Below are 24020 nucleotides of genomic sequence, written 5' to 3' on the forward strand. Positions count from 1 at the left end.
GTGTCGTTCACACCGCGGCCTCGCGCGCCTCGTCTCGTAACTCGTTAATCACTCGTGTTCGCTATTGTTATAGCGCGTCGTACAGCCATCTTTGTCAAATTACGGGCGATTCATTTCATTAATTTGGTTTGGTTTAACAAATGGAACAAAACATTGATAGTGTTACTGACGCGACGCGTAGAGGAATCAAGCTCATTATAACATTCTCTTTTGTTTTATCGCCGACAACGCTTTGTTGAATGGAAGCGTTACAACGTTTACGGCGTTAACGATCAGTCGACCATTAAAATGATGGATGATGTCGTCTTTTGCAAAAACTGTGTGAAGTGATCTATTTACTAAATAATGTAAACGGTGTTTTTGGTGTTTATGTTTGGGCGTTCGTGTGATCAAAACTGCGTCTTAATTGTCGTACACATTGCATAAATGACTGGAATGGCGTTGCGGAGCGCGCGGGCCGGAGCATGCGCGCCAGTTTCCTTGCTATCGCTGGGAACGCACTGAAATGTCCTTCGTTTATGTGCATATCAAAATGGGAAGGTCCAGGTTCCCAGGGAAACCACTCAAGTTTCATAATAGAAAGCGCATTAGTGTATTATCGGGTACTGTTTACCACGAAAATGCTGCAAATGATAACCATGCAGCCAGCCGCAGTTCGGCAACCAATGACTTTTCTGGGGAGAAAGAGGTACAACGCATTTATCATTATTATCTTAATTCTTCCATAAAAATAGTGCCTATTGCTTTCAAATGAGTGAAAATATTGTTTACGTAATGACTCTATCGTAAATGTAGCGCCAATCACTATGTAACAATAAATTACGACCATATTTTGACATTCTCATATCTACAATAGACTGAAAACGTATATATTTGTACCAATACCATAATTGTAATAAAATAAAATTAGACGGATTAAACTGCGACGAAACAAATGGATCCTTATATATTAGTATTAGATATATAACCTAACTTTCAAAATATAACTTGATAGAGATCAATATCTCATTAAATTTATTTACATCCGTATGAATTTTGTGTTTTTTCTTTATTAGAAATGTATTTAGGTATATACAATTAAAATAATATTCACTCAATCATAAATGTTTTATAGTATGTCATAGGTACATTTTGCTTGTTTCTCACTGTACGCTGCTTCACTAGTTGTTCGGTTCTTTGACATTAAATTACCCACCTAAAATTAGAGTTCCTAATCCTTATATTTGTTATTTTACAATTTGATTACTTTGTCCTTATGGTCCTTGCTATTTCAATGTCAAATTTAAATAAACATATATGACCTCAATAAAGTCTTGTTTAACATTCTTAATTGTATTTTGTTGGTTCAGTGTAGATTTATTTCTTAAAGGTTATTTTACTTTCAACTAAAAATGTACCTAAGCAAAGTAGGACTAAAGTTGACCAAGAAAATCATACCATTAGTAACATTGTTTATTATTTATTTGAGATCAGTATATTGTTTGCTGATAGATGAAACATCTCATACTTGTATCTAAAACTCAAAATGGATTTACTTTAAAGATTGGAAATGAATTTACTTAGTCCCATTTCTCTTTTACATGAATTTAATACAAACATATAAAATATAAAATTTGGATTACTTATGTAACAACAAATTCAAGAGGTGGAAGTTGATTATAGCAAATAGCCCAATTTATCTTGTCGAGAAAAGGATGTAATATCTTTGTGATTTTATTAATTAATATATTTCCGCTCACGGCTTCACTCGCTCTGTTTGAAACCTAATATATCATACATATATACAAAAACCTTCCCCTTGAATCACTCTATCTATTAAAAAAAATGCATCAAAATCTATTGTGTAGTTTGAAAGATTTAAGCATTCATAAGAACAGAGAAAGCGACTTTGTTTTGTAGCAATTGCCTATGTTCACAATATGTTAACTGACTTGAGTTGAAAGTGTGTGAAGATGTGGAAGCTTTTGTGATGCTGTTATCCTGGTAAAGAGCTATATTCTATTAAGCTCCTGCAAAGAACTTGTACTGAACCCTAAGTTGGAGTATACTTAACATTATTAAAAAGAAATATTTCATTCCGGCTTTAAGTTATGCGTGGACAACATACATTTACATTTGGCATACATTTTTAATAGCTGTTTAATAGACTAGTATAATGAAAAACTGTGCAATTCAGATAAAAAAATAAATGTTAACAATTTACTAGTCTTATTAATTTTATAATTGCTTTTAAATATGAGATATATGGAAATGATCATGTTATGATGAGTAGGAAAATATTTGTTTATCATTTTTAGACTTATATTATAGAGATTTATCCCCTAAAAGCAAATCTATACTAATATTATAAAGAGGAAAGGTTTGTATGTATGTATGTATGTATGGTTTTCACGCATAAACTACTGGATCGATTTTGATGAAATTTGGCACAGATAATCTTTAGACCCTGAGAAAGAACAAAGGATACCTTTTATTGCGAAATATATACCATGGGCGAAGCCGAGGCAAACCGCTAGTCTTTGATAAACAGTCAATAATAGTAACCCACTTATACATACTTACTTCACTCTTACTCCTCTTACATATTATTGAAATATTATGTGCTTAAATAAATTAACTGGCTTTATTTGCATAGACTACAAATGATACAAACATTAACAAACTTGTCTTGGACCACCAATCAATTTAATATATATATATTTTTCTTATTTCTTTGTGTTTTGAGTCAGCAACAGATTTTTAGAAGGATTTAGTTCTTTACACCAATATTAATAAAATTTAAGTGGTATTTAATTTATCTGATCAGAATGTTTCTTTTTTGTTACAAATTAAATTACTTAATAAACTATTTATCATTTAAAAACACAGGTAACTTATAAATTACTATAATCATTTCAGGAAGAAGAAAAGAAGGAAAATAATAATGAAAAAGAAGCAAATTCTGAGAGCAGTGAAGATAAAGAGAGTATAGTGAATGATAAACAAGAAAATCAAGAAAATAACAGTGATCCCTCTAAATCACCAGTGCGAACTAGATCACAAAATAAAATGGAACCTCAAAAGAGTGATAAAGTCAAACCAGTGAAGAAAACAGTGACATTTGGTACAGTTGAAAGTTGTGAAGACATATTCTTACCTCTGAAAAAAGTTCCAATAAAACACCATGCTCCACTCGTTTCCATCATTAAAAAGAAATCAGCACTTAAGCAAACAGAGCATTCTTTTAATAGTATTTTAAAACCAGCTAAATTAACTGACCTAAGCTCAAAATCGTCATCAGAATATCAAGAGGGCTACTTAAAGAAAAATCTAAATCCACTATCAAAGGCAACAAATAAATTTTCTCAATTCAGTGAGAGCAGGTGTATGTCTCCTCCACCAAGGATTACTTCACCAATTGAAAAAGAAAGTATAGGTTCAGTTAAATTCTTGCCAGTTAGAAGCAGTCATTCTTCAAGAGTTATTAAACCTAATAAAAGATTTATAGATGGAGAAGAACAGACATCTGTATCAAGTAGCATCAGCTCTGGAAAAGTTCTAAAGAAACCAAAATTAAAGAGGCTAGTATTTAATAACTTGCATGATGATGAAGATTCAGCACCAGAGGAGGAGTCTGAGAAAAGTGACAATCGGGATAAGCAATCATTATCAGCATGTAGCCTTTTTAAAGAAAAGACTAAAAATTCATTTTCGGGTCTGAACACAGGTTCTCGAAAAGCACAGGATTTGTTTTCATATGAAAAAGAGTCTGATTTTCCCCAAGATGAAAATTCTAATATCGATGATAAATTAAAATCACCTGAACATAATAAGGAGGAAAGACCTGGTCACACTATGAGAAAACTTATGGACATATCTGATGCAAGTACGTCAAGTAATTCAAGTAGTGGATCAGAGTCGGAGGAGAGTTGGGATAGTGACAGCCCAAGAAATAGTGGTGATGAAGATGAGAAACAACCACTAGTGAGCCCAGAGAAAGATAAATCATCTGCTTCACAATTATTGAGTGGGAAAGTAATTATAAGAGAAGCAAGATTACAACTAGCCACAACACCACCAGCATCTGGGTTAGATGGGCCATTCTCAGCACTTACTGCACCTTCGTGTAAGTAATATTTATAACATTGATATTCAAGACACTTTTAAATTAAAAGAAATAACTTAGAATTTAAATAAAATTGGATTTTTATGTAACATTTTATGTCAGAAATAACATCTGTATAAAAGTCTATTAGTGAAAACTATTTCAAAATCTATTCAGTAATTTTTGTGATTTGTGAACAGAGACTGCACAATGGTGACATTTTTGATTTATGAATTCAGTTGCAATTATTGATCAATTTTTTTATTTTTTAGCAACCAATCCACCAACTACTGTGACTTGTGGAGTGTGTGGGGCAGTACGATTTTATAAATTTGTCAAGCAAGCTAGAAAATTTGGTATATATTCATGCGAGTCATGTCGTAAATTTGTATCAAAATTACTTAAAAAGGACCGGATGGCATTACGAACTTCACCACTTGTCCTGCATTGTGTAAGAGGTGAAGGTAAGTACAAAAAATAAAAAAAATCTCATCAAATTTTTTCATATCATTTTAAAACTTCAATTAAATTAACATTTTAATTTTCAGGCAATTGTCAAGTACCTCCCATAGTACGTTCACAGCAATGGAAATTGTTTAAATGCTCCAATAAGGCAAGATGTCCAGCATGCTGGCTGAAGCTATGTTTAAAAGCTTTCCAAGTACCAGCAGACAAGAAAGCAATTTTAATGTCTATGCTACCATCATACATGAAACCTGGATCTAAATCCAATGTTCCTCTTGCACAATTGAAAATGGGATCTAGTGCTAATACAGGTCCAGTCTTTAGTGCATTAACTACAAATGAAACAGATAATAACATCTTCTCATTGAAAACATCAAAGAAAAATGAAGGATTTGAGGTATGGTATTTATATCCTGATTTATAAACAAGGTTGATTTATTTTTAATTTGAAATTCTTATAATTTTATGCTTTATTTCAGGAGGACAATTTGAAACCACAAAAAGAACGACACGGTGAAAAGGAGAAGGATCCTGATAGTAACAGAAAACGTCGCTTGGCTAAAATTAAAGTACGAAAGAAAGAGAAGAATGACGCCAAACAAGTTGAGGATCCCAAGCGACAGAAGATGGAGCTAAAAGGACCCCGTGTTAAACATGTTTGTCGAAGTGCTTCCATTGTCTTGGGACAACCTATTGCCACATTCCCTACTCAAGAAGAAAAGGAGAAACCAGAAAAATCTGTTCAATCTGATGATGATGTTCCTATGACTATAATAGAAAAGGACAGAGTGACACCGGACTTATCAAGTTGTGAATCTGAAGACACAGAGAACAAATTGCAAATAGTTCCAGAGCCTCCATCAAAGGATAGTGACCAAGAAGTACAGATTGAACCTAAAAAGAGGAAGATTGAAGTTCCAGTTGTTGCAAAACCAGCGAAAATTGAATCTAGTGAAGATGAAACTATCCTTGATTTGGTTCCAAAGAAGTCAAGCTTAAAACCACTGACAAACATTACAAATGTATGTTACAATCAATTTAATCGACTTAATAAAAGGATAAATGTGCAAAAAACAACTAATGATTGTTTAAATAATTTCAGATACGTGGACGATCGCAAAAATGCGGCCAGAACCGACCAGAGCTGATTTGTGTCGATTTTTGGGAGAGTTATGATCCTGATGAAGTATGCAATTCTGGTTTTGGGCTGATTGGCACAGCTCCCTTTACTGTGGCAAAGTTGTGCTTTTTGTGTGGAAGTGCAGGAAAGGAAAAGGTAAGTGATAAAAGAAAATAATAGTTTTTTTAATATCTTCTTTCATTTTAAATAATAAACATACATACTAAATATTGTATATTCTTGGAAATATGTATATTTTAATAACAATTATTTTTTTTCAAACAAGCAAGATAAAATAGCTATCAAATATCCAGATAAAACTAATAAAGTATGAAACTACTTTTTTAAACTCACAATCTTTATAAATAGTATTTTATAGATCAATAATATCTCAACTAAATAAATCAACGCTAAAGGTTAACTATTAACAAATTCTAATAATGATTGTAAGTGGCGGGGAGCCGCTGGATTCAGGCCGCTGGTGATCAGTGGTTTTGGAAATCTTTGGGGGAGGCCTATGTCCTGCAATGGACGTCTTGAAAGGCTGGAATGATGATGATGATGAATAATGATTGAATAACTTCCAGATGCTGGTGTGCTCGAGCTGCTGCGAGTGGTACCACAGCTGGTGCGCGGAGGACGCGGGCGGCGGCGGCGGGTGGACGTGCGCGCGCTGCGTGTGGTGCGCCGCGTGCGCGCGCCCCGCCGCCCGCCTGCGCTGCCGGGCCTGCGCCAAGCACTACCACGCCGCGTGCCTGCCCGCTGCGCCGCCGGACCATCGCAGTGATTGGCCGCAGGTGACGATTTTATATTGCACTAGCTTTCCACCCGCAGTCAAAGAAAAACCCGCATAGTTCCTATTCCCGTGGGATTTCCGGGATTGCGTCATTTTCCCGGGTAAAAAGTAGCCTATGTCCTTTCTCGGATATCAAAATATCTCTATACCAAATTTCATGAAAATTGGTTCAGTAGTTTAGGCGTGATTGAGTAACAGACAGACAGACAGAGTTACTTTCGCATTTTATAATATTAGTAAGTATTAGATAAAATTGTATTTAGTAGTAATTCATGAGGAGGTTAATAGTTGAATAAAATAATGCGATTATTAGCTGCCATACGAGCGTGTACGGACTAACGGTTATAAGCAGGCTTTTTGGAAAAGAAATTTTTAATAAAATGCTAATGAAAACAGAAAAAAATAGGTTAATAAGACTTAGAAGTGGTGTAACTTACCCGAACTTACTTTATACTTGATATTAATACTTTGGTATAAAAAAAAATTACTCATTGTATTCAGTCATACATCAACAAAGATTATGTTCATCTTATCAGAGTACATAACTTCAGTTAAAATTATACATCATTTCAATCGTAAAATTAATATCAGATTACTGCTTATTTACAGATATGCAGTGCATGTTTGAAATGCAAGAGCTGTGACAGCAGTCGTGTCAATAAGTTTGTTGGGAGCCTCCCATTCTGTCGGCCTTGTTTCAAACTAAGACAGAAAGGAAACTACTGTCCCTTATGCCAAGCGTGTTACAGGGATAATGACTTTGATAGCAAGGTAATGCAATTTTCTGTAAAATATAATATTTTTTTGCTAATAACTAATACTAATTGAAGTAAATTATAATCAATCTTGATAAAATTATGTGAACAATATAAATATCATTACAGATGATGGAGTGTGGCTGGTGTGCAAGATGGGTACATGCAAGTTGTGAGGGTCTATCAGGGGAAGGATATCAACTACTATCTGCATTACCTCCCTCTATTGAATACATATGCTGTAAGTGCATGCCTCACGATCCTCCATGGCGGAAAATGCTTACTGAACATCTCAAAACAAGACTATTACACCTTCTAAAACTTCTTGCGAAGAATAAGAAAGCCTGCGCTCTATTGAAACTTACGCCTCACAAGAATACACCCGTCCCAAATAAACCTTATAGACTTACATCACCACAAGCTATAAGAAAGCTCCACTTTGATACTGGAGATGAAACAATGAAAAATACTTCAGAAACTAAGGTTTATAGAAACACCGCAAAGGGTCGACGGAATAATAACAATACCCAAAATAAGTCTGATGAAGCAAATTCTACGCAAACATGGCAATGCCCATCTTTACTAAAAGATGTTGAGATGGAAAAAGAGGACATTCCACATACATCTCATAAAGTGGTCAACTTACAAGAACCCTTAATGCAAAATAAAGAAATATGTTTTTCTACCGGTCTTTATAGTACCAAAACAGATTTTAACACACCATGTGTTGAAGTCCACGAAAATAATATACCACAAAAAGAAGAAAAAATAACTGCAATGGCACCTATACTGCAAGATAATAAATATGAACCAATCTCTGATGATGACGAGCCTATTAGTCGGTTTCCACAAGCTCGAAGTGAACAGGATCTAAGTCCTGCAATGATAAGACAATCAAATCAAGATGAAGTAATGGAAGATTTAAGCCGATTTATTTCACCATCATTATTGGATATTAAAAAACGAGTCAACAGTGACGAATACATTTCATTAAAAGATTTTAATCATGATATGAAGGAAGTGATAGAGAGAACTGCAAGTGTTGATTTGACATCTATTTATAAAGACTTATTTTCGGAAACATTCCCATGGTTTGATTGTGAGAATAATTGCTTACAACCTAATTTGGAAGTTGAAGGAGAGCAAGACGATACAGAATCTCTTAAAGATCATGAGATGTCTGATACTAAAGGCTTTAAAACAACTGTTCATTCTGTTGAAAGGCCACTCGATCAGATGGTTCCGAAATTGGAAGCCGAAAGACAGAAAGAAGAAGAAGATCTATTGGAATTTTATCCAGTAGCAGACTCACGGATATGTATTCTTTGTAAATCCAGTAGTGACGGGTTGCCATCTATGGAAGGCCGCCTATTATACTGTGGGCAAAATGACTGGATCCACGCCAATTGCGCGTTATGGTCTGCAGAAGTGTTTGAAGAAATTGATGGGTCACTCCAAAATGTCCATTCTGCAATTTCACGAGGAAAGATGATTAAATGCGCTGCTTGTGAATTGAAAGGAGCTAGTGTTGGTTGTTGCGCAAAAAATTGCAGTGAAACTTATCATTATGCATGCGCTAGAAAAGCTAATTGCGCATTTATGGACGATAAACGAGTATTTTGTCCAACTCACGGAAAAGACGTACCAAAAAAGAGTTTACAAAAAGATGCTGATTTTGAATTAACAAGACCAGTATATGTAGAACTTGACAAGAAAAAGAAGAGATACAGTGAAATTTGTAAAGTACAATTTTTAATGGGATCATTATGTGTGAATAGCCTTGGAAAAATTGTACCATCTGTCTCAGATTTTGAGGAATTCTTAATGCCTGTGGATTTCTCTTGCACTCGACTTTTTTGGTCTTGTAAGAAACCTACTAAAATTGTACGATATACAATTAAGACTAAACTTATATTAGCAGAACCATTACCAGGATTTGACTTTGGAGTTAATATAACAGTTGATCACACTATGGATGTGCAAGTTGTTGAACGTGTGATAGCTGAAATAGGCGCATGGCATCAGAGCTTAGAAACAGGTTCAAGTAAGTCGGTTCTAATGCGAAAAAATGACCGATCGCCGATTAAATTCGGAAATGCGGTAACATTAGAAGATTTGGCGGTTAAACAAGTTGTTGAGTACCTACTTGATAATGTCTGTAAACAGGAACAACAAGATGAAGAAGAGCCCCAGAATACAGCTGATCTTTTACCTCCTGAAGTGAAAGATGCTATTTTTGAGGACCTCAATCACGACCTTTTAGATGGAATATCAATGCAAGATATATTTCCCAAACTAATGTCTTATGAAGATCTTGTAGCTATGGATTTAAAGAGTGAATTCTATGGAGCAATGAATCAATCCGATGACAAGTCGGATACGCGATCTACGGATTTCCTTGATGAATTACTCAATGCACGCCTAGAATCTGGAAGTAAAGAGTTGAAAAGAAGTAAATCTGAAATGCTGTTACAAAACCATAGTCTTAAATCATTGACAACGGGCCGTGGACAACAGAGATCGTCCAGCCTGACATGGAATAATAAGTTTGACACTAGCTTGCTATCATCTACTATTAAACGTTGTAAGATGGGAAAATCTTCTACTGTGACAGGGAAAATGAGCCCAGTACAGAGAATGCTCTTACCAGAACCCACTCTTGACACAATTAAAGAAACTGACAGAACCAATTGTGATAAAAAACCTAAACGTGATCCAGGAAGTACAAGTGATTTATGTCCTGAAGCACCACATACATCAGGTATTAACTATCGTACTACATCTCCAAAACAAAAGGAAGAAACTAGCAATGAGAAACCTGATAAAAGCGAAGGATATTATACCGATGTGATAGATTTCTATACAAAGATACAGTGTAGTCCAATTTCGCAATTAGATGGAGCTGCAGATTGGTCTGGTTCAGAAAGTAATTGTAGTTCGCGACCTGGCAGCCCCCAAGACGATTTTACACCAATTCAACAACTAGATGGAGCCGAAGATCATCTCGGTGACCATACTCCTAAAACAAATCAATTTTTGTACAGAGCTTCAGGGTCTGAAAGCACATATACAGTTACAATTGCTGGAAATTCAATCAGTGGGCAACCAGAATTGGTAATGCGTCCGTTAGACGACAATTCTGCATCATCTGGTCAAATGGAGCAGTTGGTTAGGTGTGACAGATGTCAATGTACTTATAGAAATAAAGAATCGTATGACAGACACATTCCATCCTGCGATATGATGTCCACGAGTGAGAGCGAAAGTGAAAATCCAAAATCCCCAGAAAATCGAACATTAACAACTTTGCAGAATGCTTTCCAGAATGCATTTGCACAACCTATGATCATCCACGCAGGAGTTGTAAGCGGGAGCGAAAATACTGTAAAAGCAGAATCAATTTCTACAAGAAGAACATCAATAAACACGAGACAAATAACGATTAACGGTACGATTGTTGAAACTCCCTCCCCAGGGCCTAGTAACGAGATGACAATGACTATAACAGAGCAAATGAAATCTGGGACTGTTATATTTGATCAAAGCAAAACAACAAATGTACAGGTTTCTTCTAATCAACAAGTTCTTTCATCACCACAAATTGTTGTAACACCTCAAATGTTATTACCTCCAAAAACAAGTTCTGCAGGGGGACAAAAATTGATGGCACCCCAGATTATAACTCAGCCTGGCCTCTTACCCTATAACATCTGTGTCAAACCAGGAAATGGAAATACAAATATTCAACAAATTCAAAGTGGGGCTGACATGACTCATTTATTTACAGGGTCTGGTGGTATTCAAGTAATAGCTTCGAATTCAAATCAAGTGCTAACAATTCCGAATCAGACGATGATCCAAGGAAAAAGTCAGATATCTAATTTTCCAAACATGGCAAGCGCTTCATCTATAGCATTGCCTGTAAATTCTATTCAGAGTATGCCAAATACATCTATAATACAAAATATTCAACCAATGATAAGGCCACAGCTTCAGGGCAATCCTACAATTGTTGTTCCAGCAATGACTACGCAACGTTTGTCTTCGCCAAACTCTCAAAATAAACAACAGATACTACTATCTGGAAATACACAGAAATCACCCAAGAAGCAACCTGCACCTGTACAACCCAAACCAATTTATCAAGCTGCAAATAGAGGGCGTGGAAGAACAATGCCTAAACCCGCCAATACAATTAAAAGACAGACTAAATTAGAAAAAACAATTACAACTATCAACCAATCGCCTCTGGGCCCAGGAAACACTGTTATTCAATTGCAAACAAATAGTCAAACTGGGCAACCATCGATTATAGTGCAACCCGTGGCAAATCAAAATATAATGTCATATGTAGAAGCATTATCACAGCAACAAAATCAAAACATGCAATATATAGCAACCATTGCTCCCCAAGGTGATTTTAAAACGGGTGCAACGCAATTTATTTCTCAAGGTGGGCTTATGCCACAAACATTCCAAATACAACAGACAGAATCAGGTGGGCTTGTTGCTGTTCCAAGTGGCGGCATTCCTGTACTTCTACCTCAAGGAAATGTTGTACTCCCTCAAACACTACAGCAGGGAGCTACTATTCTACCGCAAGGCGCAATACAAACCCAAGGAATTCTATCACAGGGTCCTAATGGGCCAACAATTTTGCCACAAGCAATTCACACCCAGAATGGAACAACTATCATTCCTCAGGGGACAATTCAGGGATTAACACAAGGAAATTTAACTTCTCAAACTGCAACACTTCTACCCAATAATACTTTACAAACAGCCGGAGCAACTGTCGTGCCGCAAAGTGGAATTGGAAATGGTCAAACAACAATTATTCCAAATGCATTGCAATCTCAAGGGAATACTATAATTTCACCAGCTACTGGAACAACTATTTTGCCACAGGGCACCCTTTTACCACAATTTTGCAATGATCAAGTAATTTTAGGGTCCACACCCACATTGGAAATGGTAACTGATCCATCCGGTTGTATGTATTTGACCACCCAGCCTGTGTACTATGGATTGGAAACAATTGTACAAAACACAGTAATGTCATCACAACAGTTCGTATCAACTGCAATGCAAGGTGTGCTTGCTCAAAATAGTAGCTTTTCTGCAACTACAACACAAGTTTTCCAAGCAAGTAAAATAGAACCAATAGTGGAAGTTCCAACCGGATATGTTGTTGTTAATAGTGTTGGTGATAGTGTTGCTACTCAAGTTGCTTCGTCGGCACCTAACGTTATCACAGCCCAGACAGTGCAATCATCACCTCAAGTGCTGAAGAATGTAAAGACGTCGGTTCCCAATTTGACATTACAACCGCTTCCTGATAAGCAAACACATAATCGTCAAACACCAAAAGTTGTGCAAATGGGTCCAGCACAAATGACCTTAGGATCTCAATCCGTTGCTAATCTGATAAGTGGAAAGCATACGCTTAACCCAATAACATCGCAAGTCCATAACATGACTTTAGCAAACAATGTCCACAATATTCAGAAAACTATTATTTCGAAACATAATAATGTTTCAATGTCTCCAAATGTGACACTTGTATCATCTACAGGACAACCAGTAATGGCAATATCTCAATCAATGCCTAATTCAGTATCTGTTCCGTTTTCAATGCAATCAATTCCTCTATCGCAGCCTATAGTATCGAGTTCAATTTCATCAAATAAGAATAATTCTATGAAGATTGAAAATTCACATGTAATCGAAATTAGTGGAAACTTGAATGAAAATTCTAACTGCAACAGCATGCCCACAATTAGTGTCACCCAAAGTACTAAGTCACCAACGCCATGGAGGCAAATGAATCCTCCAACCAGTATTAATATGGGAGATAATAAAATCGAAATTCATAACATAGGATTAAAATCTAGTGTGGCTTCGATGGCGACTAGCATGAATAATACGGTAACTGGACGTCAAATTTCTCACATGGAATTAGACAAAGCAAACCAGAATTGCTTGCTATCGATTAATAATACTAATTCGGGATCTAGTTCGTTACATCCACATCAATTTGATGTGAATACACATAATAATCATCATTCATCTGCAAACTCCTCTAATAATATGATCCAAATATCTGCAGGAAATATTTACTCACCTGCGTGCTCTTTATCGAATAACTTTGATGCGGATACGACTTTAAAATTGAGTAAAATAAATGCGCTTTCCAAAACAGAAGGAGGCCATATGAACTTTTCGCAAGAAATAATGGCAGCGCATTCACAACAGCATATCCAAAATGAGAAAACATTCCAAAATATGGGGAATAACGACAAGCATAATGCAGATAATATGCTTGGTTCAATGAGTATTCATAAAATGAGTAGTTGCCAAGTTGCGAATAATATGAATAATTCATCTTCACCTTCAATAAGTATCATTCCCCACAATACAATACGGCCCCAAATGCAAAACAATCAAAATTCAATAACCATCACAAACAATCAAAATCAAATGTGCGCTATTTCAAGTGGATCTACTCATGGTCAAATGCAAATTATGAACTCGGTTAATTCATCAATGCAAAACGTTAATATGTCGTGTCAAGAACTAACAAACAACAGAGTTAGCGTTACTGCTCCAAATGACAATACTTTGCAACAAAGTAATCAACAACTCGACATGAACTCTTCCATGAATAGTTCAACTATGACGCATGGCAGTATGCAAATAATTTCGCATGACAATTCTCAGATTCCTCAAGGAAATCAGATCCATATTATGAATGGACAAATTCAGCATAATCGTCAAGCAGAAAATAATCATCTCCAACAGCAACAAATAAATTCCGTATCAAACAATCGATCGTATCACGACAACATGCTTAACAATCAGACAAATCAACACCAATCAAATTTAATTTCTAATCGCAGTACTCCAGATAATAGCAATATGATGAACCAAAACATAAATATGCATGGTTTGTCCAATACCCACAATATGAATCGCTCCGATATTAATAATATGGGTCATATGCACATGAATCAATCTTTGAATAATATTAATAATATGCAAAATAATAGAATGATGATAGATAATATGCAACAACAATCAATAAATAATATGAACAACCTGAATCATCAAATTCATTCCAACCGATCGATGGAGTCTTTACATAATCAGCAAATGCATTCAATGCAACAGCAAATGAATCATCATGTTAATAATAGTGGCAGGTCACAGATGGAAAGCAATATGCACATAAATCAACAAATGTCAATGCAGCAAAACAGGCAAATGGAGAATATAATGCATCACCATCAGCATCAAATGCCGAACGTTATGCAAATTCAAAATAACCGTTCACATATGGAGAATAGTTTAATGGATATGCATCAACATGTTTCGAATCAAATGCATAGTCGACAGCAAATTGATAACAATATGCATATGCACCATATGCAAGGCAATAATTCAAACATGAATCACAGTAATCAAATGGATAATACGAACTCTATGCCGCCAATGCACAATATTCGACATGAAAACAATTCAATGGTCATGCAAAACCACAATTCTTTGAATCAAATTCAAAGTAATAGATCTTCTTTGGAACACTCGAATTTAATGCAACATCAAATGAATAATATGAATTCAGTGAACAATATGAACATGCATAGTAATATTAACAGTTCGATGCAAATAAATAATGCAAGCCATCAACAAATGAATAATTCCATAATGCATATGCCAAATATACCGGATATAAAGAATGAAATACAAAATGCATGCGGCGGTACTTGTTCGAACAACGCTTCCCAGTTTTCAACTAACCAATCGTTTGAATTATGTACGAATATGAACCCAAATAATAATCTGAACTTGAACAATACCGGAAATATGATGCATAATTTAGGAATAAATAATACCAATATGTCTAATAACATGATGATGAACAATGTGAACAATACATCCATTTATGGTAATAATAGTCAAAGCAACTTATCCGCACATGATATGCTGATGAGTTGTAACAGTTCTTCAGATCACAACAATCTGATGTCAGGCAATACAAATCACATGATGATGAATAATTCAACTTCACTGAACAATACCAACCAGAATCAAATATTGGGAAATCAAGTTTCTAGTAACACACAGATGAATATTAATAGTTGCATGAATTCCAGCAATGCAACACAGAGTTCACTTTCAAATATAGAAAATCAAATTAATAATCGAAACAATATGACCATTAATGAATCACCTAAATTTAATACTGAAAATATGAGAGGTAAAAATATAATGACTTCATCCAATAATAATATGACAATTACAAACCTTCCGAATAATGATTGTAGCAAAGTTAATATTGTTGGAGGAAATGATAAACAAAACCATACTATATCTGTAAGCAATCAAATGAATTTCATGCAGATGAATCCTCCAAATGCCAATAGAGTTATTAATTTACCTGAAAGGAATAGAATAAATAATTCTAATTTAGACGGAGCTTTATCTCAAGTACCTCAACAGCACAACATCCGTGTGGTCACTAATAATACCAATAGTAATGTGTCTGGTATCACGCCAGATCCATTAACATTCCAGCAGAAGACTGAATCTAGCAGTACAATGATAAATGTTCCGTTCCAGGCAATACCAAATAGTGCTCCTATGAATATCAACGTGAATTCTAGTAATAACACTGTAAATATAACTGTCCAAAACAATCTGGTGGATCCAAAAATAGCATCTAAAGCTGCCGATCTCAATTTCCCGCTTCCTTCCACCACCAATTTATTACAAAATCAAAATAGTACGAGCAACATGATTTGCATTCCTGTGCAGAATAGCACAATAAATTTGCCCACTCAGAATAGTACCAGTATTACATTGCCAAAAGCACCACCAACACAGCAATCTGGCATTCCGACTAATGTTGTCAATCCAATGTCAATGAGACCTATGAATAGAGTTTTACCTTTACATAGAGATGGACAAAGTAAACTTAAATCTGTTGGAGTAAAAACACCTTCAGTTCCAAAGCAAAGACCAGTCAGTCATGATATGCCGGATTTAAACGTGAAAGATGAGACTATCGACAGTGACTTAGAAAAAGCTATTGAAGAGTCGAAGAGAATGATGGAACTTGAAAAGGCTAAAAGAGAAAAGGAAGAAAGAGATGCAGCAAGAACTCTGCGTTTATCAAGTGAGATTCCTCAAGCGAATACAAGTGCAGCATCATCAGACGCATCAGCTGGAAGGGCTTCTGAAAGAACTGAAACAATTCCAAAAATGACTTCATTACCCAGTTTAGATGCAATCGAACCCGAATTACCGAAAGTGCTGATTGAAAAAGACATAAATAAAGCGCCAGCATTACCTGCAAAAGTAACAGCAAATGCAACTAATAAGATCATGAAGCGACCATTAAGCGATAAAAGGTCAGAATCTGAGGCAGCCATTACTAAGAAGCAAAACAAAATACAGAAAAATCAAGAAAATAAACCTGCATTGCCGAAACAAGCTCCAGAGCCACCAAAGGATGATGGGCCAAAATTGATATATGAAGTGACATCGGAGGATGGATTTAACTACAGTTCGTCGTCATTATCTGATTTGTGGTCCAAAGTTATAGAAGCAGTTCAGAATGCTAGAAAAGATTCTGGACTTCCACTTATGCAGTATAATCTTCCATCAACTTTATCTGGCGCACATTTACTTGGACTGAACAACAATGCTTTGAGATATCTAATCGAACAACTGCCTGGAGTGAGTATATTTTTTATGTTTATTGCATAAAATGGTTTATTTTTTTTAATTTTGATAAAATTTTGATTAAATCTTTTTTTGCTTCCTAATAATATTCTAAACGTATATTTACCTTTAAACAGGCGAATCGCTGCACCAAATACAAGATACGACAGGGACGCCCTCTGAATAGCTGGGATAACGACTTGGATCTCAGCGAAGGGTTCAAAGAGAGTCCTTGGGGAAGTGCTCGCACGGGACCGGTGGCGAGGAAACAGAACCACGACATGTTTAGTTGGATGGCGTCGCCGTTTAGAGAAGAGCCGCCTCCCTTTGGTGGACAAGAGGGAGAAAGCTCTATTTCCAGGTATACAGAATATCTAGATTGCTTTAGTGACCTTTGTATTAATTTTAATAAAGATGTTTTTGCAATAATGATTACATTTATTATAATTTCGATTGTAAATTAGATCATAAAATTACTTTTTCATTGGTCCAAAATTATATAAATGTTAATATTATGGTTGGAGTTGTAAAAATAATCGTTTTATTCTCAGGCGTTTGGCGACATTACCTCCAGCGATGAGATTTAGACAACTAAAAGAGACCTCAAAAGCTTCAGTGGGCGTGTATAGATCACACATACATGGACGTGGTCTATTCTGCAAACGTGACATTGAAGAAGGTTCGTTGTTTTACTTTCCTTCGTATATATAATAGATTCTCAAAAATTATTTATAATATTCATCCCCAAACATTTTATTATAATACGTGTTTCTGTTAATCTTAATCGATCATCAAACATAAACATAGTTCATAAAACGATACTGTTCAAGCTAGATGGTGCTTTATTTCACACAATTACTACCTTCTTTATGTTTGTATGTAACAAACTCGATTTTAATCCATTTTAAACGAACAGTTCTAATTACAACTTTGTACACTTACCAAAGGTCGGTGACAATAAAATAATTTTATGAGTGTAAAGCCAGTTTTTTTTTCATTAATAAATTATATTTATCTATACTAATATTATAAAGAGGAAAGGTTTGTATGTATGTATGTATGGTTTTCACGCATAAACTACTGGACCGATTTTGATAAAATTTGGCACAGATTATCTTTAGACCCTGAGAAAGAACATAGGCTACCTTTTATTGCGAAATATGTACCACGGGTGAAGCCAATTTTTCACACAATTATTACCTTCACTTGTATGTTTGTATAACAAGCTCGATTTTAATCCACTTTAAACGAACATATTTAATTCTGTACACTTACGTCGGTGACAATAAAATAATTTAATGTTTTTTTTTTTACTTTTTTAAATTATATTTATTGAAGACTAGCGGTCCGCCCCGGCTTCGCCCGTGGTACATGTTTACGTTTTCTCTACATAAGAACCATCCTCGTACTTCAAGGAATATAATAAAAAAAGAATTATCAAAATCGGTTCAGCCGTTCTCGAGTTATGCGCTTACCAACACATTTTGCGATTCATTTTTATATATAAGAAGAAGACTAGCGACCCGCCCCGGCTTCGCACGGGTGCAATGCTGATACTAAATACACTACAGAAAACTGTGAACGTTGTATATAAAAACATAGCGGCCCGGCCGGCCGGAACCGCCGCAAACGCTACGTCCCGCAATTTTTAAATCTGTAATATCTTCGAAAATATTCACTTAAATCATACGGTGTAAAGTGCCATATAGATCTATATTAAATGAACAATGTATTCAAGGTATTTAATTGGTTAAGGATTAATGCTGTATTGGTGAAAATCGCTTCGAAAATTAGCTTTTATTGGTCGTAAAAAGTAAATGACAAAAAAATTTTATTGTGGGTTATCCATAAGAGATAGACATATACCATCGCGGACTTTTCTGTAGACCTTTTCAATATGTATAATACTTAGTACATTATTTTGATAAAACTCGTAGGGTTCAGCCTGTGTTTGCAATATAAGCGGAGACAATGTAATTTTTTACGACATCACATTAGAAACCTCAAAAATAACAGTACTTCTCCACTATTTAATGGATGTTATTATACATATAAACCTTCCTCTTGAATCACTCTATCTATTAAAAAAAACCGCATCAAAATCCGTTGCGTAGTTTCAAAGATTTAAGCGTACAAAGGGACATAGGGACAGGGAAAGCGACTTTGTTTTATACTATGTAGTGAAGAAGAAAAAGAAGATATTTAAAAAAAATGTTATGTGGTTTTATGAAACTACGGTAAAAGTGAAACGGTTCCGAACACTGCTTTGTGTAGCGCATGTCGCGTGTCGGTCGGCTGCCGAGTAGGTATACCTACTCGGCAGCCGCGATACACGCGACATGCGCTACACAGACCAAAAAGTTTGAGACGATGTAATAAAAGTTTCACTTTAATAACAAAAGACGGGTTGCACTCCGGGAGTGCCGGCAGAAGTGAAAACTTGATTATTAACGTTGAGCATGTTTGATATTTTGGAATGGTATCCGTCTTACGCTTTTTCGACCAGGTCACGTGTCCTGACGCGAGTTTAAGATTTTATACCCATTACAGAAAAAGTGCTCAACGCCGCTAAAGAAGTTTTCACTTCAAAATGTATATTTTCAGGCGACATGGTGATAGAGTACGCGGGCGAAGTGATCCGCGCGGTGCTGGCGGACCAGCGCGAGAAGCGGTACGAGGCGACGAGCGGCCGGCGCGGCGTCGGCGGCTGCTACATGTTCCGCATCGACGACAACCTCGTGGTCGACGCCACGCTCAAGGGCAACGCGGCGCGGTTCATCAACCACTCGTGTGATGTTAGTAGCGCTTTTAACGTGATAACGTTTTTAAAATCGTTTTAGTCGACATTTTCAGAAACTTGTGTCACACCAAAACCTCACGAGCGCGATCGCAGGTATAACGAGAGAGAGACGGACCGATCTCCCGTCTCATCTCGAGCGCTGCCACTGCATTATGTTATCACGTAAACATCTCGATTGATTTAAACCTACTTTACAAACAACCAATTTTTTTGAAATTGATATTTTTGGTTTTATGGCATTCAAATGCTTTATAAAATATATAAACTTCGATCCTCGTGTCCCGCCTCGTGATCGAAGTTTCTCTATTCTTTATAAATTTATATAACCAATTTTTTTTTTGTTCGGGAATTTATTGACATGACAACGTCTTATAATTCGATTGAGCCGGCTGCACGCACGAAAAATCATGACTCATGCGGCGTTACCTCGCTCTGAGGCGTTCCATGTGAGGCTTGAAGTGCAAGCGAGAGCGCGGAACGAGCGACAAAGAAGCACAATCGGACGTTGTCACTTTCAACTATCGTCAGTAAACCGACTTTACAGACAACCAATTTTTTTTAATTTTTATAAGGATTGTCTAGTGTTCGAAATAAATTCAAGCTTCTCGTCTCATCTCCCTATTGCATGATGTTAGTAAACAGCCGGAGGATAATCAGTTCAATTTTTTTACTTTATTAGTACGGTCAAAGATTTTAAAACTTCTTGTTCAAAAGATTCATATCGGCATCCAGTGCATGTATCGCGATACACGTACGTAATTTGCATTGAAACATTATTTTAATACGTATAATCGTGATATATAAAGAATAGACGTATACAAAACAGTATTTAATTATATTAATTATAATGTATTTATTTCAGCCAAACTGTTACTCTCGCGTCGTTGACATCCACGGCCACAAACATATTCTGATCTTCGCTCTGCGGCGCATCACCGTCGGCGAAGAACTAACCTACGACTACAAGTTCCCCTTCGAAGAAATCAAGATACCGTGCACATGCGGAGCTAAGAAATGTCGCAAGTACCTCAACTAATTACCAACATGTTGATTATATGTGCTTTCTATTTTGTGTCAATTACGACAAAAGACTATTTCTATCAGAGACAATCCGCACCAAGTATGGGCGGAAATTTAAAAAGCTGCTAACGGCAACTAAACTAGGATCACACGTTTGAACGTCGACTTAATTAGGAAATACTTATATATTAGTCTACTTAATTGTATTTCGTTGCATTGCGATTAAGAGACACATTTCAACTTAATTTTCCCATAGCATAATTTTATGGAAGTACATTACTGATTTAGACGATAACATTTTTGATAATTTTGATGAAAGAGTTATTTTTATGGTATGGATAAAGATCTCGTTACAAGGTTATGCTTCCCGAGTGAAGGAACGTATGTACGGGATGAAATGCTGGGTCGAGCACAAATTTGCGTGTAGATAGTATATATAAGACAATAAGTCCAAATCACATATCGCGATAGTCCCACCTCATATTGACATAATATTCTGTGCCAGTGGAGCTTGGACACGTTTACATGAATCTTGTTATGATCTCTTTATTGAATCTGCCCAGTGTTTAAAATTGTTGGATTGTATATTTTATTGGTTTTTAACTAAAATATATTTCGTATTTTGTGATAAGTTTACGATATTTTTGTAAATATTTTTATGTTGTATCATTTTGTAAGATCGGTAACGGTTCGCGAACGGCTTAAGTGCCCGCACTTAACATTGTTGTGATATGCGTCAAGCCCGAGCCGGGTGTAAAAAGCGTTAGTGCATAGTGTATATTATATTTGTTCCTCATTTGTTCTTATTTCTTCACTTGTGATCAGTTAGGTCTCGACTAATACAGGCGTATCTTGTGTACATACTATGTAGATGACGAATAGCTATAATTACCAGTACATTCGAACGAAGGGTAGTAAGTTACAAGTACAATGTTACTTTTTAGTAATTTTTAATAAGTATTGTATAGAGAAAGTGTAAATAAGAGGAATTATTTGTCATAATAACTTGGTTAAGCGACAAATCGTTTTATTGTAGTCATAGCGGTAGGATGTACTTTATATAATTTTATGTATTGTATATAATATAAGTTATTCGGTGTGTGGGTTCGACGAGGTTGTTATTGGAAGTGAAGAGTTGTTGTACGATCCCCGTAAAGCGGCACGTTTTAACGTGACAATGCACATTTGTTAGCTTTAATACTTTCAGCACAGCTTGGGTTTAAACGAAGTTTTATTTGATTCGTTTACGTTTTATTTTATTTTTTTTTAATTCGTGTGTTTCCAACGTAAAGCGAAATCAGTCCGAAAGTAGGAATAAGCATCACATTATCATCACATTTTTAAAATACGAGTTGAATTTGCTTTGAATGTTTATAGTGGAGATACAGGCGTTACAAGGATATAATTTATAGCTGCTGCACTCAAAAAGCAGTATTAACGTAATGTATTTTAAAGTCAATAGATCAGATTTAAATAGATTTTAGTAGTTTTAAATTAAAATTTGTACATCTACTTGCACTAAAGATAATAATAGGGTATTTGATTCCTGGTGAAATTTCGTTATTTTTTTTTTCGAAATAATTTTTTTGTGCTGTGCTACGTTGACGATAAAATTAAATCTTGATATGAGTAAATAGTCATTGTTTTAAGTTTTTATACAATTCGCTCTGAAAAATATATATTTCATTTATGGTAGCAATTAACGTTTGAATTTTTATGGATTCAAATATCCTATTAACGTATTCAACACCAAAAATAATGTTTTAATTCAACACTTACTACATTTATTAAATTTATGTTAAATTATAGTTAGCGATCTTGGCCGTTTTAAGTAAAAAAAAAAATATTTTTCATTAGGCCTATGTTAGATGTAAAGCTTAAAAAGTAGTTATTAGTGTTGAAATAATAACATTGTTACATCATGATCTGAATTACATGTGAACTACTAAAGTGGTCATTAACTTGTAACCAACATCACACCTTTCATATTTTAATAAATTAAAAACCTAGATAAGCTAGTAAAATTGTAGAGCAGAAGGCAAATTAAAAAAAACTGCCCCTTAAATGTTGTAAGTAGGTTATCTGTTATTATTTTTCGCTATATTATATTGAATTGAATAATAAATATTCAAGAACGTTCTTGACCACTTTAGAACTTTCAAAGGATAAGTGTTCATAAAAAAGGAATCAGGTAAAACGATACCAAAGTGTTAAAAGATAAATACAATTTTTGAATGCTTTTTTTATAAATAAAGGTTTTTATGAACATTCATTCTTTGTATTCAAGTGTCCATTGACTAGTCTTTGTAGAATTTGTGATTTTATTTTCACTCTAGCCATAAACATAGAATTGAATGTAATTTCTAAAACCAGAAACACTCTCTACATTTTATACATGATTTAGAATTATACATCGATTTATGGATAATAATAAAAAGTGCAGATATTATTGACTATGTATTATAATCATTATTTTAATTTCATGCAAATAACAATTAATTATATTTTTTCACCTTTTAATTTTATTTGTTGACCCTGGCAGTGTTGTGAATTTGTGATTTTCTTTTGTATAGAAGCGTTTACATTTTGTGGTCATTGAAATCTTGGGCTTTAATTGATATGCGTTTTATGATTTCTCTATTCAAAATAATAAAAGACCAAATCACTAAGTGATGTGTGAATCATTTTGTTGGATCAATTGTAAACATCTGCTTTTGATATTGTGTTTTGAAAATAATGCTTTTATTTAATGTGAACACATGCCATTTTGCCTAAATGTTATTATAAGTTATATTATTGCTTTAAAAGCACCAATTTTACAATGCATAGTTCTATGACCTGTCTATACATTTTATTACTTTATTTATTTCTATTATTATTTTGTATTGTGGTAAATTTTACCAAAAATAAAATTACTAAAATGTGCTTTATTTGCTTGTTTCATTTCATCATTTCCATCATATTATATCTTATAATATTAAATAGATCAAGAGCCCACGACGGCCAGACTTTCCTTTCTTTCGGAAAGTTGAAAGTTTCTCTGTATATGTCTCCTATACAGATAAGAACGACCAGCGACTATCAAGTTTGGGTTGTGGTTACTTTGGCAGGAAACAGGTAGTGAAGGTGTATAAAATAGTACCTAACTTTCATTATGGTTTAAAAGCTAAATTTTATATATGTTACTTGGGGACCTATAAAAAGACATTACCTTAAGAGCCAGACAGTTTTCATGGTTCTTACATCTAGCCAGA

The 24020-nt window shown here is 35.0% G+C and overlaps 1 protein-coding gene across 1 annotated transcript; it reads left to right on the forward strand.

The window, feature by feature from the left end:
• trx (histone lysine N-methyltransferase trithorax) lies at positions 1-23696 on the forward strand. Its single transcript, XM_090113770.1, has 13 exons — positions 1-688; positions 2899-4105; positions 4357-4548; positions 4633-4946; positions 5029-5571; positions 5652-5825; positions 6257-6466; positions 7075-7236; positions 7350-16961; positions 17084-17307; positions 17498-17625; positions 19551-19741; positions 20609-23696. The coding sequence occupies exons 1-13, from the start codon at positions 506-508 to the stop codon at positions 20780-20782; spliced, it is 13314 nt and encodes a 4437-aa protein (XP_089969896.1). The 5' UTR covers positions 1-505; the 3' UTR covers positions 20783-23696.
• Positions 23697-24020: the final 324 nt, after the last annotated feature.

The sequence above is a fragment of the Colias eurytheme genome, chromosome 20, assembly GCF_061535395.1.
Source record: "Colias eurytheme isolate Ceu_HAF_F1 chromosome 20, ilColEury1 Martin Lab GWU primary, whole genome shotgun sequence".
NCBI lineage: Eukaryota > Metazoa > Arthropoda > Insecta > Lepidoptera > Pieridae > Colias > Colias eurytheme.

Excerpts from the sequence above, each read along its gene's own strand:
- trx (XM_090113770.1), top strand. The coding sequence starts at position 506 with ATGTCCTTCGTTTATGTGCATATCAAAATGGGAAGGTCCAGGTTCCCA. Across the intron at positions 4,947-5,028 it reads AGAAAAATGAAGGATTTGAG|GAGGACAATTTGAAACCACA; the intron begins GTATGGTATTTA and ends GCTTTATTTCAG. Across the intron at positions 5,826-6,256 it reads GAAGTGCAGGAAAGGAAAAG|ATGCTGGTGTGCTCGAGCTG; the intron begins GTAAGTGATAAA and ends AATAACTTCCAG.